Raw genomic sequence first — 20,257 nt, forward strand, 5'->3', positions numbered from 1 at the left:
TGATGTTCCCAGTGTATTTCTTACAGGGCTGCCACAGGGGTCAAATAGAGTGAACATGCTCTTTTGTTCCGAACAACCAGGATCCCTATTACATAAGTGTTAGGAGCAGACTTGAATGCAATTACTCATTGTGAATGTGTTTTAGAAATTGTAAAATGCTGTGAATAGCTCAAGTTATTAGCAATGATCCATTTAATGATAATAATTACACATTGAACTTCATGCCTTCCTAGATGTATGGATATCTATAATTTGATTGTAAATATGAATGCTTCCTGGTACCTCACTCATTACAACCAAACTGGATCAGTATTGGGCAACAGTGTCCTGTCAATTTGCACCTGCTGAGATTTTGCTGACTGACACTGTTACAGTAGCACTGTGGTTAGAAACAGTAATGAAGACTCTATATTGGATTTCTTACATGCCTCTCTCTATTGCCTTGACAAGAAACATGACAAGTTCCTCTATGTGACATGTTGATAGTCTATTAAACAGGAATTATTGTCCCAAGGAAAATCTGGATGCTATAAAACCATGATCAAGAAATAATGAAGCCGTGATTAGGAGTAAATGAGTCAGGACCTGCTGTTTCTATGCTTATTGAAGGATAGCTAAGGAAGTACCAGTAGGCCATATATATATAATTTTTATAAAGTTGGTAAGGTGGGATTCCCATCAGCTGTAACTAAAAACAAGCAATATTGACTGCTGTTTTGAGAAACTCCCCATATCACTTAATCCACTGTTAGTATACTTGATGGAGGAAGGTCACTGGTTAAAAAATGAAGAAACTGCTTGGCACTTTTAGGTTAGAACATAGGTGGGTGGAGTAAACAAACAGAATGCTGGGAGGAAGAGGAAGTGAGCTCAGATGCAGGGCAGCTCCTCTCAGAGCCAGACACGATGAAGCTCCGACCCAGGATGGACGTAGTCTAGAATCTTCCTGGTAAGCGCACCTTGGGGTGCTATACAGATCATTAGAAATGGGCTAAATTAATACGTGAGAATTAGCCAAGAAGAGGCTAGATATAATGGGCCAAGCAGTGTTTAAAAGAATACAATTTGTGTGTTGCTATTCCAGGCCATAAGCTAGCCAGGCAACCAGTAGCTGGGGCGGTAGGAAAACAGCCTGCAGCTCCCACTACACATACTGATTTCACTCTACTGCTGTTCAGGGAAACTAAAGTTTATGTTTAATAACATTTATCTTTGCTGTATTTCATGTTCTGTTCTTTCTTCTTTTAGGTTAACAATACATGCTGAATGTCCTATGCATTTGGAAGATTTCCCCATGGATGTGCATGCCTGCCCACTGAAGTTTGGAAGCTGTATGTATTTTCTGGTTTTGTTTTTCTAATCTGCTTCCAGATGAAATGTAATATATTCTACTTTTCCTTGGGAAGTTCCTAATACTGAGTTTACAGCAGACTTTAATCCTTGCTGATATGGAGTGAGTGAGTCAGGAGAGTGGGGCCAAGTAGTACTAGCTGATTAAGAATAGTAGACTCGAATTTTAGCAGTTTTTCTTTAAAAAAAAACCCAAACTTTATTTCATTATTTCAGAATAATTTCTGTCATTAGATGGAAGCATCAACATTTGTCCTTTTTTAGAAGACAGAGATGATAAAGAATATGAGCTTCTTAAGGACAAAAGAATACATAATTTTTAATATCTATTCTCCCTGCACCTCCATTTATTACTATCCAGTCCCCAGCAATAGGTGGTAAATAGTAGGGGCAGCTGTAGAGATTTGCTCATGTTTTAGAGTACTGCCTTTCCCATTTGCTGTAACTCTTACAAAGAAAACATTAGAGTACATTTTCAAATGAATTGCAGATGTCAAAAGTGAATATACTTGAGAGCAGTTTTGAACATAAGGTTATCTGAATAAGTTAGAGTAATATATCAAGATCTGTGTTGATCACATCTGAATGATACTGAAATAGAAATTGCATTTGAAAAGTCTCAAGTAATTATATGTGACATATTTTATCAATTATTAGTTTGTCAAATATTTACAGACCATCCTTTATGTAACAGCCTCTATTCTATGAGCTTGGAATGCATTCATTAATAAAACAAAATCCTTAAATGTATGGAGCTCATATTATTGAGAATAATATGATAGTGAAATATGAAATAAACATTGAATAAAAGTGAAAGTAGGTATAAAGTAAGGAGAACTATGGAAAAAGCTTTGAACACTTGGTGATTATACACATAGGATGTAGCATGACATTTCAAACACATATATAATAAAATGTAATGTGATGATTAACTTAAAGTAACTAACATTTCCATCATTTCCAGTATTTTTCATTTCTTAATGCCAAGAGCAGTCAACATCTTTCATTAGGTACTTTGAAATGTACAGGTGGAATGCTCACAAACTATAGTCTCTCTGCTGTGCTATAGAACAGTATAATATTTTGTTGTTAGGAGGCTGCTAGTTAGTTCCCAGCTGCTTAGCCCTGAAATAACCACACAGAAACTGTATTAATTAAATCACTGCTTGGCCCATTAGCTCTAGCTTCTTATTGACTAACTCTTACATATTAATTTAACCCATTTATATTCATCTGTGTATCTCCACGTGGCTGTGACTTACCGGGTAAAGTTCTGGCATCTGTCTCCAGTGGAGCTACATGGCTTCTCCTTGATTCTGCCCTTCTTTCTCCCAGCATTCATCTTTGTTTTCCTCACCTACCTAAGTTCTGCCCTATCAAGAGACCAAGACAGTTTCTTTATTAATCAATGGTATTCACAGCATACAGAGGGGAATCCCACATCAGTATTCCTCCTGCCCAACTGCATTGTGATAGCTGTTAGGTACCTATCTCCTTAATTTTATCTACCTGTACATTTTGTTAAATAAGGCAATCCTGACCAGTCTGTTTTCAATTTAATTTACAATCAAATGTATCATCCAGGCAGGAACAACTCATTATCCTTATTCATATTATGTATAAATTAAAATATTCTAAAAGTCTTGTAAGATCAGACATTTTTATGATGAAATGGGGCAGATGATGCAGAGATCTGAGGAAATAATGTTCTAGGTAATATAGATGCATCTCAGGAAAAATATTTGAAGGAAGAAAAGTATTTGGCTTGTCCATTATCAGAGCAGCCATGTGGCTTCCCAGTGGGCATAAGAATGAAAATACTAGGTATAGATGAGACTGTAAATTAATGTAGAGCCTCCAGAACCTTCTAGAACATTGAAGAGCCTTAGATTATATTCTGTGGGAATATTTTGAATTAAAGATTGGTATTGTTTGACTTAGTTTGAAAGAAGAATATATTAGGTATAATGTATTAGGTATTTTAAAACTTGTTAATACAGAAAATAGAATTAGGTAATCCATTGAAGTTTATATTTCAGTATTTAAGGTGAGATATGGTGATGAAGGTTATTAAAGTGATGATACTTCAGCTTCCCTGTGATAGTAAAAAGGTGATGAGGAGTGGCTATGCTATGAAAATACCTACAGCAAGATCCCCTGATGAATTAGTTATGGAGCAGAGGGAAAACTCAAGAGTAACTAAGAGACAGTCATATTAATGAACTTGCTGTCAAATGAGACAAGTAGTGTTAGAAATCAGAGCAGCAGGTTTGAGAAAGGAGCTGACTTGAAATTACCCTTCATAAATGCTCTTTATTAAGAGAGAGCAACTCACTAGTGAGCGAGACATGATCAAGATTTGAGATAGAGAGCAATTAGAATGAAAAGAGTATACAGCATAGGCAACATGACAGGGCCCAGAAAGGAAAGAGAAACCCCTTGAAAACTTGGAAAGGAACTCCATTAAGCTTAAAATAAAAAGCCAATAAGAGATAGCTTAAAGTTGACAGAGTAAGAGAGATAGACACCATGGACAGAATGGCAGGCGTGTGAAGGGCCTACAGGCAGAAGAGGCAGAGAAAAATAAAACAGTCAGGAAGTAATTAGGTAGCCCCGCCATAAATCAAAGACAGCTTTGGGAAAGTGTCAAAGTTGTTTCCTGAGACAAGAGCAGCAGAGATAAGAAAGAACACTTGTTTGTCTGTTACTTCTGTAGGACTGGAAACTAGAGCAGGATGTGAATGGCTAGATTGCTCTAGGCTGAGCATCTAATCTCTTAAGGTCCCAAGCATCTTAAAGTGACAAGCCCATGATCTAATGGAGAGATACGGTGTCAGCTTCTGAACTCCATATCACTCATATGCACGTCCACATAAACACACACACAGAACTGAAAGAAAAAATACAAAAAAAGTAAGAAACATGTTAAGCATGGTGAAAAAATCATTATGTGCAACTAAAAATGTCCTATAAGAATTTCATACATGTGTATTTTGCAGAAGGAAAAGAAACTTTTAAAACTGATAAAAATTATTAATCCAAAATCTCAAGATGCACACAGATAAATATAAAGAAAACAATGCTGATTTTAAAGTTTGTATGGAAACATTAAGATGCTAACTGGCTTTGTGGGAGCCTAGGCAGTTTGAATGCTCACCTTACTAGACCTGGATGGAGGTGGGTGGTCCTTGGACTTCCCACAGGACAGGGAACCCTGATTGCTCTTAGGGCTGATGAGGGAGGGGGACTTGATCGGGGGGAGGGGGAGGGAAATGGGAGGCGGTGGCGGGGAGAAGGCAGAAATCTTTAATAAATAAATAAATTAATTAAGAAAAAAATTGTGAGTAAGAATAAATCCACAGAACTCACAATGAAATCAAATCTACTTGAAGCTACAGTAATTTAGACAAGATATTACTCTTTCAAAAATAGACAAATAGCATAGAATTAAGACATTGAGAGAAGTCTTGGATATAATTTTATATCAATTATATGTAAAAGTAAATTCCAGATGGATTGGAAATCTAAGTAAAGAAAAAGAGGCTATCAACTTGAGGAGGGCCATATGAGGAGTTTGAAGGTGGGGTATTTGAGTGTTTGAGAGGGCCTCAAGAAGGAGTATATGGGCGGGACTGGAGGAGGAAAGTAATGTAATTCTATTTCAACTAAAAACATGTTTTAAAACCAGAACTTTTAGATGAAAATGTAAGAGAATATATTCATAAATTGAAGAAGGTAGAGATCAATTGAACAAAGGCATAGACTGAAACTGAGAAGATACCTGAGATATCTTAAACAGTAAGAATTTCTATTTATCAAAATATCATTAAGAGAACAATAAGACAGGGTGGGAAGGGCCGAGTGTGGTGGTACAAGCCTCTAAGTGTAGCACTTAGAAATCTAAGGCAGAAGGACTAATGTGAGTTTGAGGTCAGTCTGTGATACATAGTGAGTTCCAGGATGCCTGGGTTATAAACTAAGATTCTGTATAGACAAAAACAAACAAACAAAAATAAAAAACAAAAGTAAAACAAAAAAAGACACCAAGAAATCTTTTCACAGGATGAGAAAATTATTTGTGTTATGTACAATTTGTATTATGACAAAATATTCAAATACATAAGACTCCCAACAAATCTCTAGGAAGCAAAAACTAGGATTTCTCTGTTTCTCTCTCACATTTGGACTTACTGAGTGGCTGATGACTACATTATCAAAGAAACAAAAATTTAAATTCGGAGTGTACCACTGCACATTCATCACATGTGGGTGAGGTTCTAGAGCAACTCTGTCCTTTCCTGAATATAGACTTGTAGAAAGTTTGGGGGAAATTGTTTAGTTATACCTCATAGTACTGAACATATACATATGAAACATTTGCATTTCTTGCCAACAGCATATAAATGTTTATGTTTATTAATATTCAGTAAGTGACAGCTATAGCAGAACTAGTTGTAATAGGCTCACACTAAAAAATATCTTAAGGTCCATCAGGGTGGATTAGACATGTGGGGTATACCCATATCAAAAAACAATAATATTATGTCAATTCTGTTCAACAAGTTGAATAACAGAACAGATAGCTTTCTGAGAAAAGCCAGATATCTGAGTAACATCTTCAGTGTGGCTCTGTTTCTGTTATATGCAAAAATAAGGAACATTAATCTGTAGTAGAAGTCCTCAGTAACTGATGTATAATTGCTCTTGATACCATTTCCAAATTTCTGACATTAATTTAGGATTAAGATTAGTCTTATTAATTAGGACTAATATAGTATAGGATTTATATGCTAGATGTTGCAGGTGATATGAATTTTAAATAGAACTAGAGTCATGGATCAAAAGTCCCAGTTTTACTTCCAAAATGTGTTATCTCTTGTGAGAATACCCTCAACATTGGCATATACCTTACTAGTGTTCCATGTTTATTTCAGCTCACAATTCCATGTTAGAGTGTATCTTTGTGAGAGGGTAAAATCAGAAATTTCAGTCAAGAGCAGAGAAATTAAGAGAAATTATTGCATGTATGATGGCTTATCTGCTTGTGCCATGCTCAGTTCCTCCATTTTACAGTCCCACAAACCCTGCCTAGACAATGGTGCCACCCACAATGGGCTAGATCTTCTCACATCAATTAAAATAATCCATGCTGTCCTAGTTCGCTTTCTACTTCTGTGATAAACATTCTGAACCAAAGCAACTTGGGGAGGAAAGTGTTTATTTGACTTATACTTCCTGAGCACAATCTATTATTGGGGGATATTAACATAGGATCTCAAGCAGAAACCTAGAGGCAGGAATTGAATGAAGACGAGAACATGGAGGAATACTTCTTACTGGCTTGTTCCTCCTGGCTTACTCAGTTACTTTCTTATACATTTGAGGGCCACTTGCCTGGGGTGGTACCATCCATAGTGGGCTGGGCCCTTCTACATTAATCATAATCAAGAAAATGCTCAATGAACTTGCCTCAGGCCAATACAATAGAGTTATTTTCTCATTTGTAATTTCCTCTTTTCAAATAACTCTAGCTTATGTCAAGTTGACAGAAAATAAACCAATACATATGCCCACAGATCAGGCCAATGTAAACATGATTTTAGGTTGTATGAAGTTGACAGTTTACGGTAACCATCACAGCTACACACACAACAAATACACACACAAACAAATATAATTTTGAAGGATAATTTGCCACTAGCAATATGTAGTAGTAAAGACACAGCACACACTAATATTAAATAAAGTCAAATGATCAGATTGTGTGCTAGCTAGTCTTATGTCAACTTGACACAAGTCAGAGTTATCTGAAAGGAGAGAACCTCAATTTATAATTTTTTTATAAGATCCAACTGTAGGGAATTTTCTTAATTAGTGATTGATGGGGGAGAGGCAAGCCCATTGTGGGTGGCACCATCCCTATAGCTCCTGGATATAGGAAAGCAGGCTGAAAAAGTCGTGGGGAAGTAAACCACTAAGCGGCACCCCTCCATGGCTTCTGTATCAGTTCCTGTGTAGCTGGAGACTTTTCTCTGTGCTGCTGGATCCTGGTGGACTTGTTTCTCTTCCACCCATTGGTCTTCACAGCCACTTATGAAATAATCATTTGGAGGCTTAATATTAATTATAATTGGCTGAAGACTCAGACTTTTTTTTTGGTTTTTTAAGACAGGGTTTCTCTGTGTAGCTTTGGAATCTGTCCTGGAACTAGCTCTGTAGACTAGTCTGACCTTGAACTCACAGAGATCTGCCGGCCTCTGCGTCCCAAGTGCTGTGATTAAAGGCATGTGCCATTACCACCCAGTTGGTTCAGGCTATCTCTACATATAAATTAACCCATTTCTAACAATCTGTGTATCACCATGTTCTCTGTGATTTACCGGTATCTTATTCTGGTATCTTATTCTTCTGGCGACTGCTGGTGTCTCCCTGTCTCTCTGCTTGGAATTCCCGTCTAGTTATATTCTGCCCTGCCATAGATCAAAGCAGATTGTTTATTAACCAATGGTAATAAAACATATTCACAGCATACAAAGGGACATCCCACATCATTCATGCCTCTAGGATCCTGCTCTGTTTGAGTTCATGCTCTGATTTCCTTTGGGAATGAACAGAAATGTGAAAGTATAAGATGAATAAACCCTATTCTCCCCAACTTGCTTTTGGGTCTTAGTGTTTTATTGCAATAATAGAAACCCTAATACAAATTGATACCAGGAGTGGGATATTTATGTGACAGATGTGACCATGTTGCTTTGGGGGATGATTGTAGAAGCACTTTGGAATATTGCGCTAGAAGAACCATTGAATGCTAAGAGCTCTATTCTTTGGGCGCTTGGAAGGTAAGAATGTTGAGACCAGTGCAGAAGATGGAGGTCTGGCTTAGGAAGTTTCACATCGAAGTTTAAAGATTCTATTGAGGTCATTTGTTATTTTGAATTACGATCCTGTGGTCCTGCTTAGCTGGGGCTGACGAATCATGTGCCATTAATAAGTCAGCAGAACTACTAAATAGAAATTTGCTTTGCTGAGATACTTGATGCTGGTTGACTGGAGCTAAGAAATTAGTAGTGATTAAGAAGAGACCAGCATCACTGAGGTGAAATCTTCTGACAGTGTCCCCTGAAAACATACAGAAGCTGTATTCCAGAAACAGCCAAGGTTGTACCTCACGTTGGCAGCAAGACTTTGTAATGGGTAAAAGTCATTCAGGTGGTATTAGTTTTGAAGGCATGAAGGGGTCATGGGGAGCAGTCAAGAATTGGCAGTGTGAGAGACTAGGAGAGGCAATTGGTGAAGGTAAGGTTTCAGTGGCAGTTGAAGGCCTAGAACTGAAGGGATCATACAGAGAAGTTGAGGCTTGCCACCATGAGAGGCTACTGGTGAAAGTACAGCCCAGTTGTAGCAGAAGACCCCAGCATTTTAGAGATGCCAGTACTATGACCACCAAAACAGCAGCAGCAGTGGAGACTGGCCAAGCTTAAAAGACAAGCTGTGTGTGCTGCAGAGGGTGGAGCTTGAGAAGTGAGCCACACCCCTTGGAGAAACAGAAAATCATGAGAGAATCCAGATATTGGACACTGAGTTATTTACAGTTTTGGATTTCAAATTTGCTTTGGTTTTATTGTGACTATACCCTGGTTCTTCCCTCTTGAAGTAAGAAAATATTTAATTTTTTTTTTAATTTACTGGAGCCCATAGTTAAGAGACTGAACTTTTAAAAGACTTAGGATTTGAAAAGAGATTGACTATTTTAAAGGGATTAAAATTTTAATGTTTGAATTTGTAAAGACTGTGGGACTTTTAAAGTTATTTATGATTTTAATGTAAGATCTTTGGGACAGAATAAGAAAGAAAGGTTTGTGACTTAACAGTGATCTGCTTGTGTGTCAAGTTGACAAGAGGTCAGCGATGCTGGCCAGTCTTACGTCAAGTTGATACAAGTTAGAGTTACCTGAAAGGAAGGAACCCCAATTGAGAAAATTTCTCTGTAAGGTCTGGCTGTAAGGCATTTTCTTAATTAGTAATCAGTGGGTGAGGGCCCAGCCCATTGTAGGTAGTGCCATCCCTGGGCTGATGGCCCTGCTTCTGAAAGCAGGCTGAGTGAGCCATGGGGAGCAAGGCAGTAAGCAACACCTCTCTATGGTATCTGCGTCAGCTCCTGCCTCCAAACTCGGACCCTCATGCTTATATGGCAAGTACTTTAGCAATTGATCCATTCCCCTCTTACAAAATTTTCTTAGATACATATGACAATGCAGATATGAAACTGCCATAGAATTATATGTGGTACCAATGAGAATTTTGATATCCATGAGTTCTTGGCATGTTGTTCATTACAAGTAAATCATAGAATAGCTTACTTATTTGAAAAAAAAAGTCCTAAATAAAACATATGCAAGTCACAATATACATGAGTAAGTATAAGATTTGCTTATTAGTAGTATATTCAGTATTGCAAAATATTGCAGAGACCCAGAGGCTGCATTGGTTTACTAAAAGATTCACCAGAAATTATTTTTTCTGGTAAACTATTTATCTAGAGCATTTTAAAGATACGGTAGCTGCCATCATGAGATGGAGACACTTTACCTCTTTGACTTTAACAACAGACAGCTTAAAACTCAGAGGGAAGGGGCAAACTGTATGGTGCTTAGCGTCCCTTTCTGAGCTTAGGTACCCGAGTTAGGGTAAGGTGCTCACTCTAAATATGAAATTTGGTGTAGGAATTCCCTAGGAAGAAATCAACTCATTCATTTTAGATATTGACAAAAACTCCGTATCTTTATGTCATCTCACACCTTTGTTAATCTCTAAATAATTCTGTATTTAACATTTTAATTTCAAATCAAAAAGAAAACATTGACAACCAGATATAAAGGAAAATGTGGGATTTCTGGTATGCATATTAAAGTGGTAATAAATAAGTTATGAAAGAAAATTGTAATAATTAATTGTAGTCATTTGAATTTTTATTTTTAATTTAAAATTTCATTAGTTTGAGTTTTATCCTAACTTCATAGGCTCATTTCATCATTAATTGAAGAAATTTTTATTTTATTTTTGGCAGTTTATTTTTTATTACCAGCCTGAATCACTCATTTCACGTATGTTGCTAGCTCTTGTCTCCTTTGAATTTGACATTTGTGAATGAGGAGATATATTTTCCCCAAGAAAAGGAAAGGTGTGAGTCTAGAACATCGTCAGTCCTTAGAGGTATAAAATATGTAGTTTTATTTCATATATGTTATAAATATAATACATATTTACTGAACAGTTATTAGAGGAGTTATATAAATAATAGAAGGGTGGATTCACATGAACAATATGCATATATCTAGATAGCTTTGTCAATGAAAGATGTATTGAATTAAATGTTATTAAATCACATCCATGTTTAGCATGATAGGAAATCATTTTTCATTCTCTTAAACTTCTTTTTTACTCAATTCTGTTATAGATGCCTATACCAAAGCTGAAGTGATTTATTCTTGGACTCTTGGGAAGAACAAGTCTGTGGAAGTAGCACAGGATGGCTCTCGCCTGAATCAGTATGACTTGCTTGGCCATGTTGTTGGGACAGAGATAATCCGGTCTAGTACAGGTATTGGCTTTTTTATCTATTAAACTTCCATGTAATCTCTACCATATGCCAACATTGTATGAATAACTTATTTAATCTTTAAAACAGTTTTTTGAACACTATTACAGTGATGAAATTAAAGGGATTTAATAATTTATCCCATGTTGGAATTCAGTGTCAGAATCAAATTGTGAACCCAAGCAATAAGCTCTTAAGTCCCTCTGAAGCCCAGTACCCTGATGCCTTCTAAGGAGTGTGACAGAGGTAAGGAAGTGTGATAGAAATCAAAGAGGGCATAGTGATAAGGTCACTGAGCTTAGGTCAGAAAAAGTTCATTAGTGCTGAGGCAGTAAGGTATTAGCCCTTCTAGAGGTTTAAGAGAGTAGTCAGCAAATTAATTTCTTCACTAGATTACCGACCTCAAGGAAAATGTGTTTTAACAAAACCTGTGACATCTTCGCAATAGCTTATTTTTGGATAAACAAATACTTTTTGAGAGACGTGTTCTGTAGTATGCAGGTTGTCCATTTATATACTACCTGATTGTAGAGGTACAATAAAAATGAAAATTTACTTGAAATAAAAAAGTACATCAAAAGGAAAACAGAGTAATTGGAAAAATGGAATAGATGCTAGATCCCATATGTCACATAACAATTCTTTGTGCAATTATAGTGTGGAGGTGTTCAGCATTACTTTTTAAACATTAGTCTCTGTTGAGTCCAAAATTACTGATGGCGTTGGATACCCAGCCATTCTTTCATTATTTGGACCTTATTCGGCTATGACTTCATGATGTTACAGCATGTCATCTTGTTTGTCCTTCACTTCAGGACCAGGGGAGAATATAGCATATTAGAAATGCCTTTGCACAGGGCTGTGGATTTCCTAACCCCAGGAGTATATTCTGTACAAATTAATTGTGCTCCCTGTCATAGACTTCTTCTGAAACACCTACTTGGCATCAAATTTGGAAAACAATCTTACTAGTTATCCAAGCAGTCCAAGATCTCATTTCACGGTTTAAACCACTGGTTCAGTTTTATCAAATGGAAAATATATGTTCATAATAGCAATATTAAAAATGCATGGGAAAGCCAATAGAGGATATAACCAACTCAGTGTTTTCATGGCCTCTGTATCTGCAGATTCAACTAAGAATGAAAATGTTTTAATTGTGTACTAAACATATATAGAAGTTTTTTGTCATTTTCTATACAATATAATATAGGAATTGGTATAAAAATTATTTGTATTATATGTGGTATTTTAATTTTAAAGAATAGAATAGCTGAACATAGGTGGGGTTTTTTGTTTTGTTTTTGTTTGTTGTTTTCAAGACAGGGTTTCTCTGTAGCTTTGAAGCCTGTCCTGGAGCTAGTTCTTGTAGTCCAGGCTGGCCTTGAACTCACAGAGATCCACCTGCCTCTGCCTCCCAAGTGCTGGGATTAAAGGCGTGCGCCAACACGACCCAGCCTGAACATAGGTTTTATACACATATTATGCAATTTTATGCAAGAGAATAGAATATTTGGGGATTTTGTATTAATAGGGGTTCCTGAAAACAGTTCACCAAAATCACAGAATTACAGTTTAACTCTTTAATTGCACTACCTGGAAAAAATTTAGCAAGAGACTGGAGACATGCCTCAGTAGTAAAGAGTTCCAACTATTCTTACAAAGTACCTGGGTTCAATTGCCAATACATATATGGTAGCTTACCATGCCAGTTTCATGTAATCTGACACCATCTTCTGACCTACACAGGCATCCCCAAGCATGTGTCCACACACACATACATGAGAGATGTGTGGTGGGTATGGGGAGAGGGAGATAGATAAGCAGATAGACACAAACAGAAATAAAAATGAAAAATAGAAAAATTTAAAATAGAAAATTTTTCTTAAAAGATTTAATATGTTAATTACATATGATATATGTTGATATATAGGAGAATTCCCTTAGCATTTTTCAGTAATTCTAAAGTTTAGTTAAATGGCAATTTGGAACACTGAAATGTATCAGTATTAAAGGGCCCCTACCATTTATTCTGTTTTATAGTTTTATCTACTTTTAATATTAGAGATTTTATAAAAGTTTTCTTTCATTAAATGTACAGGAGCCAAGCAAAATGCACATATGATTCAGTAACAATATATTAAAAGTGGTAATAAAGGCATTAATTCTTATTTTGTTTACTGTGAATAAAAATAAAATAATAATGTTCTCTCTTTTAAGGCCAGAGAATTCTTGACAATTATTTGTAGTTTTCTGTGGAAAATGTAGCCTTTCATTGCTGAAACGCAGCAAAAGAATAGTTTCATTTGTAAAGGCATTGTGTGGTGCTGCTAGCCTACTTAACCAATTATCTACCATTGTGCCCTGGGTTTCATTCTGTAAACAATATTTCTGTAGACCCTCCTTTTTCAGACAGCATTTTGCTACAGTATAATTATCTGTCTATGATCCAGACAGAACATTTTTGAAAATAATACATGCTGAAAAACTGCTACTCTGAAAGTTTAACCAGTTCCCTTTCCCACTGTCCCTGTATGAGCATGCTAGTTTTCCTTTTTCCTTAGCAATACAAGTATTATGAACTCAATTATCCCCTCTACCCTGAAAGCTATGTCAAAATGTTAACCTTGTCACCTTATAATGTGACATTATTTGGGATTACTGTCATATAAATGTTATCACCGAAGATGAAGTCGTATTGCACTAATGTAATATAATTGGTGTTCTTATGAAGAGGGGAACTTTGGACAGAGTGGAGTGAACATGAGAGACTATGTGAACACATAGGCTGTGATCAGGTGAATGTTTCCATAAGCAAAGAACTGTCAAAGTTTGTCTGCAAACAAGTTGAAATTAGTAAGAGACAAGGAAAGAGTCCCTTACAGTTTTTTTCTTTATTTTTACATTCCAACCACAGTTCTCCTTTCCAACCCTCCTCCTTATCATCCACTCCCCAACCCATTTCTCCCATCCCCCATTCCCTGCTTCCGGTGGTTAAGGGCTCCCTCCCATGGGGAGTCAATAAAGTCTGTCACATTAAGTTGGGACAGGACCAAGCCCCTCCCCCCTGCATTAAGGCTGAGCATGGCACCTCACCATAGGAAATGGGCTCCAACAAGCTAGCTCATACACCAAGGATAGATCCTGGTCCTACTGCCAGGGGCCTCTCAAATAGTTTATGCTTTACCATTGTCTTCCGCATTCAGAGGGCCTAGTTTGGTCCCATGGATGCTCCACAGCTGTCAGTCTAGAATTCATGAGTTTCCACAAGCTTGGTTCAGCTGTCTCTGTAGATTTCTCCCCCATGATCTTCACCTCCCTTGATCATATATTTCCACCTACCCCCTGTCTTCGATTGGATTCCCAGAGCCCAGCCTGGTGCTTGATTGTGAATCTCCGCATCTCCTTCCATCAGTTACTGGATGAAGGCTCTAGGTTCTCTGGAGCTGTGGATTTTAATCTGGTTATCCTTTGCTTCATATCTAATATCCACTTATGAGTGAGTAATACACTGTTTGTCTTTCTGAGTCTGGGTTTCCTCACTCAGGATGGTTTTTTTTCTAGTTCCATCTATCTTAAAGTAACTCTAACAAAAAAAGTGAAAGATCTGTATGACAAAAACTTTAAGTCTCTGAAGAAAGAAATTGAAGAAGATATCAGAAAATGGAAAGATCTGTAGTAAGGAGGCCACATGCTGGTTCCCAGCTGCTTAACCCCAAAATAACCACACAGAAACTGTATTATTTAAATAACTGCTTGGCCTATTAGCTCTAGCTTCTTATTGGCTAACTCTTACATTTTAATTTAACCCATCTCCATTAATCTGTGCATCACCATGAGGCCATGGCCCACCAGCAAAGTTTCAGCACATCTGTCTCCTGCGGCAGCTCCATGGCTTCTCTCTGATTCTGCCTTCTTTCTACCAGCATTCAGTTCTATCTTCCCCACCTACCTAAGTTCTGCCCTGCTATAGGTCCAAAGCAGTTCCTTTATTTATCAATGGTAATCACAGCATACAAAGGGAAATCCCACATCAAAGATCTTCCATGCTCTTGGACAGGTAGGATCAACACAATAAAAATGGCAATCTTATCAAAAACAACCTACAGATTCAATACAATCCCCATCAAAATCCCAACACAATTCTTAAAAGACCTTGAAAGAACAATATTCAACTTCATATGATAAAATAAAAAAGAACAGAATAGCTAAAACAATCCTGTTAAAACAATAAAGGAAATTCTATAGGCATCACCATCCCTGACTTCAAGCTATAGTAATAAAAACAGCTTGGTATTGACATAAAAGTAGACACGTGGATCAATGGAATCAAATCAAAGACCCTGATAATAAACCACACACCTATGAACACCTAACTTTTGACAAAGAAGCCAAAATGGTACAATGGAAGAAGGAAAGCATCTTCAACAAATGGTGCTGGCATAACTGGATGTCAACCTGTAGAAGAATGCAAATAGCTCCATACCTATCCCCATGCACAAAATTCAAGTCCACATGGATTTAAAGACCTCAATATAAATCTGACCACACTGAACCTGAGAGAAGAGAAAGTGGAAACTGGCCTTTAATGTATGGGCACAGGAGACTACTTCCTAAATATAACACCAGTAGCACAGACACTGAGAGCAACAATCAATAAATTGACTTCTTGAAACTGAGAAGTTTCTGTAAAGCAAAGGACATGGTCAATAAGACAAAACAGCAGCCTACAGAATGGGAAAAGATCTTCACTAACCCCACTTCTGAAAGAGGGCTGATCTCCAAAATATATAAAGAACTCAAGAAACTAGACATCAAAATATAAAATGACCCTTATAGATTTTAAGCAGAGCCTGGCCCTACTGGAACATTCATTTCAAACTTCTGAGGTGATAAAATTGTCTTGCTTTAACAAATCCATTATCTGAACCTTTGTTGAGGCAGTGTCAGCAAATTAATGAATCTGGAAACTCTTGTTTAATTTTTCTTATCAATGAAGAAATTAACACATGCGTAGTGATGAAATTAACAATGATTGATTGTTGAGATTGTAATATGTGCCAGACACAGCACTAAGGACGCATATTAACTCCTTTTAACATTGAACAACACTGTGAAGTAAGCAATATTGGTCAGGTATCTGGATAAAGAAACCATGGATCAGAAAAAAATCATTGCCTTAAGCTCTTATGGTTCAGTTCCTTTCATGCTTATATTGTGCTTTTACTGCTATATATTTTTTACTTTTAGAGATATAACGGATTCCTTTGTTTCAAGTATATGAATGCACAGTGCACTTCACTCACCCAATACCATCCCATCCCCCTAGAAGATTCAGTATATCTTGTTGGATGTGTATAGTAGTCACCTATGTTTCATGTGCTATCATTCCTTTTGTCTTTGTTTCTTTGTCGTCTTTCTTTCTAGAAGATTAACTACATTTAGTTATTTTGTTGGTGCAAATTCACACTAAAGATCCTAATCCTAGAGTCTGTTAGGTTATGAACAAGGTGGTTATGAAGGTAAATTTAAGGTTTCTTATATGGTATTTAAATAAAGATATAATCCTGGATTATACATGTAGGACCAACATAATTACAAAAGTTTTTTCATAAAGAACAGGTGGGGAAGAAAACCAGTCAGAGAAAATAAAATCAGGGTTACCAACCAAGAAATGCTAGTATCTGCTTCTCCAGAATCAGCAGATAGAATGCAGCTTAGACTATGGTGTATATGACTATCAAATGTTACATGTTTTCTCAAAAATATGTATATTTTTATATTATATATGTACATATATATATATATATATATCACTCAAATGTATTTAAAGAAAGCATGGAGGTTTTTAAATCCTATTTGAGATTTCTGATCTCCAGAAGTGTGAGAGCATAAAATTGTTTAAGGACTGATAAGAAACAAATATAGCTCTCTGTTAATAATTAAGATTTTAAAAGCTGATTGTAAAAGTTGAAACAGAGCAAGAAACACACAGACATGCATACATACACACAGAGCAAATATTAAGTAATGTTTTTTGTTAGGGTTGCATTTTTTTCTCTGCTGGGCACCATCCATTTCAATGTAGTCATTTCTCTGTAGAAAGAGCCTGCAAAGGCTTAGTGGCAAAAGGTGTTCTGGCTTGCTCTCTTTGGGCAGAGAAAGTCACAGCTCACTGTGACTGTGCTATGCTCCTCTATTTACTGATTCTTGACCTGTTGTCTTTCTTAGGGGCTCATACTCGTTTTGCATCATTTATTGACTGCATTCGTTGTGTCCTAAATACACATTTATATAAACTTAGGTTCATGTTGAATTTTTTTCTCTTTTGTATGTTCTCTCTATTCTGTTTTTGAGTCAAATTATTTAATAAGAATGGATGTACATTTTGTATATTTTCCAACTAGTTTTAGCTTTCATACTCTGTGTGTGTGTGTAATTAATAATTCTAGGGAAATAGACAAGCAAGAGTAACCATGGTTACTGGTAGCAAGGATAAGTAAGATGGGTGAGTGGGGAACATGTTGATGTGTAACATGAGGGTCAGACTCATTGGGATTTCTGTCCTGCCAGGTTCCCGAGCTGTTTAGCCCCAGAGAAAATCACACAGAGAGTCTGCATTACTTATAAACTGATTGGCCCACTAGCTCAAGCTTCTTATTAGATCTTATCACTATGTTAACCCATTATTCTGATCTATGTTAGCCATGTGGCTCAGTACATTTTTCATCGGGGCAGGTCACATCTTGCTTCTTCGGTGGTCTGGGCAGGAGTGGAGGAATAGGCTTCCTCCTTCCTAGAATTCTTTTGTCCTCATTGTCCCACCTCTACTTCCTGTCTGGTTGACCTACCTATACTTCCTGCCTGGCCAATCAGCATTTATTTAAAACATGATTGACAGAATACAGACAATTCTCCCATACCATTGATGTGTTTTCTTTCATACCTTTTGATTTAAAACTTATGTAAATATTATAACCTCACATAAATGTGGCAGGATTTCCCTTCTAAATGTTGAATATGTCCCTCCATGGAGGTTACATTATGTGACTAGGGACCTGCGCAGAGAAGAGACCTATAATTCACAGGTGTTCTGTTTGGTATGGTTGAATTTCTCTCCAAACATTGTTAGTCTCCACTCCACTGTGATGTAATTTCAGGGGCTTTCTTCTCTTGGCTCCAGACTCAAATGTCTGTAAAATAAATGAATGAAATTCTTCAAGTTTGGTGACTAGGTATTGACACCAGTTTCTATTTCAATACTGACTCAATTTCCTCCCACTTTGAAAATTATTATATTAATTACTTAGGATGATAGTTAGGATTCATTATTTTTCCCAGTCTCTTTTAGATGTTTAACCTTTTGCTGCATCAGTTTATTATAATTGCAATTGCTTATGATGTCTTTATGTGTAGACAGATCCAAAAACAGGAGACTGAAGGAAAGAGACAGAAAAGAAACATAGAGACATGGAAATTAAAAGGCTACAGAAGGCAAGATAAAGCATAAGGAATGGATGTAGAGAGATGAAAAAAATACCATCATGGATTTAAGGCAGGAAAAACTATTTTTTTGTTTATTGAGTTAATTTGTCAAGATTTTTTAAGAAAAATCTTCTGTGTATTTCATAACTCTCAATAGCTAAGTTACTTAAAATAAAGCTTCAAATATTTCACATGTAACTCAGATGGAGTTTAACAGGCTGGAGAGCAAAAGCAGAGAAAAATATCCCAAACCACTTATATAGTCATCTTCATAAAAACAGAGAGGCATCAATAAAGACAAAAAGGAAGGGAACATTAATTCACCTCAACATTAATTTGTAAGCTGTTGCTTCTGGCTTGAATAATAGATAATAATTAATTTTAAACATCAGTATATTTACTATTTCACATACAACAGAGATGGTACTTAATAAGCTTAACCAGCTGGAGCTCACCAGTGAAAACAGGATAAGAGAAGATGGAAAAATCTTCCAATCTTATGAAAGGCTGAGTTTTCACTTTGACAGTCAAATTACAGAGAGATAATAGAAAATGTTGGCAATGTCTTTGAAAAGAACTTGTCAGTGAATGAGTACAATAGATTAATTTGCAAAATATCTGTGAATTGCTAAAGTGGCCTTCCATTTTCCCCTTTCCTTTTTCCAGAGAATACAGATAATCTGCAAAAAAATTTAAAAGGCAGAAAGAAATGACCAGTACAAAGTTTTAGTTCTCAGTAATAAGATGGCCTTTGCTATTTGGAAAACAGAAAACAAGGTCAATAGTGAAAAAAAAGGGAGAAAAGCTTGAAAAAAATATATTGGGTTATTTAAAACAAATGGTTCATTTGATAAACATTTTACAAGCACATTTGTCTTCCTTTTTAGATTCATAGAGTACAGCTGTGAATATTAAATAGTATATAGTAACTTTAATATATCAATTATATTTTATATATTAGGTATTTCACATCAATCAGGAGTATGGTTGATAATTATGGGGAAAATTGTCAAAATAATCAAAGTCCAACTCTTGATAAAATTAAGTCCTCAACTCCTTATCAATAGGAAAGGGGAAAGGAAAGGCAATGGAAGAGGAGAATAAAGGTGTTGGAAGGAGAAGGGAAGAAAGGGAAAAGGAAATCAGATTTATGGAAACAAAGACAGAGACAGAGAATATGATGCCAAGCATTTAAATATTTTAATTTGGATTCAGACACGTGAGAGCTACTAGTTTTTGAGATAGGATAATCTGTTGGTAGGATCAGTTTGGAACAGAATAGAGGATAGAGAAAGTAAAAATGTCCAAATAGTTGTGCCAAATACAGATCTAACTACAGTTGGGAACCCCAATGCCCCTATAACAAGTTATTACCACATTGGTGGCTTAAAACAGACTAAATTCCTTGTCTCTTAGATTTGGAGTTTGGGAATCTGAAATAAAAACATTGTCAAGATTACTTCTATCTAGAGATGGTAAGGAAGAATCTGTCCTTTGCCTGCTTTTTAACTTCTACTGATGGCCAGTCATTTTTAGTTGTTTAGTGGTGCTTGGATTGAGTATACATCATGCTATTCTCTAACTCAGCTATTCATGGAAAATGGAAGATTCACCTGTGTCAAATGCTGTTGAAAAATATAGAAGCCTGAGAATTACTGATTGATGTTAACAGAGTAATAATTGCAATTAACTTTTGTTTACCACCTATCACAGTTCTGTTGAAGGCAATGAGGTAATAAAGGTCAGTTCACATTCTGCTATGTGAACTTTAAAACAATTTATATATTCATATTTGTGTGTGTGTGTATGTGTGTGTGCTTG

The 20,257-nt window shown here is 36.3% G+C and overlaps 1 protein-coding gene across 2 annotated transcripts in view; it reads left to right on the forward strand.

The window, feature by feature from the left end:
* Gabra3 (gamma-aminobutyric acid type A receptor subunit alpha3) overlaps positions 1-20,257 on the forward strand; it is a 229,202-nt gene that overhangs the window by 180,296 nt on the left and 28,649 nt on the right. For both annotated transcript variants that reach the window (XM_057760166.1, XM_057760165.1), the window contains exons 6-7: positions 1,249-1,331; positions 10,811-10,954. In XM_057760166.1, coding sequence (XP_057616149.1) covers positions 1,249-1,331; positions 10,811-10,954 — 227 coding nt within the window. The remainder of the gene's footprint in view (positions 1-1,248; positions 1,332-10,810; positions 10,955-20,257) is intronic.

The sequence above is a fragment of the Chionomys nivalis genome, chromosome X (assembly GCF_950005125.1).
Source record: "Chionomys nivalis chromosome X, mChiNiv1.1, whole genome shotgun sequence".
NCBI classification, from domain to species: domain Eukaryota; kingdom Metazoa; phylum Chordata; class Mammalia; order Rodentia; family Cricetidae; genus Chionomys; species Chionomys nivalis.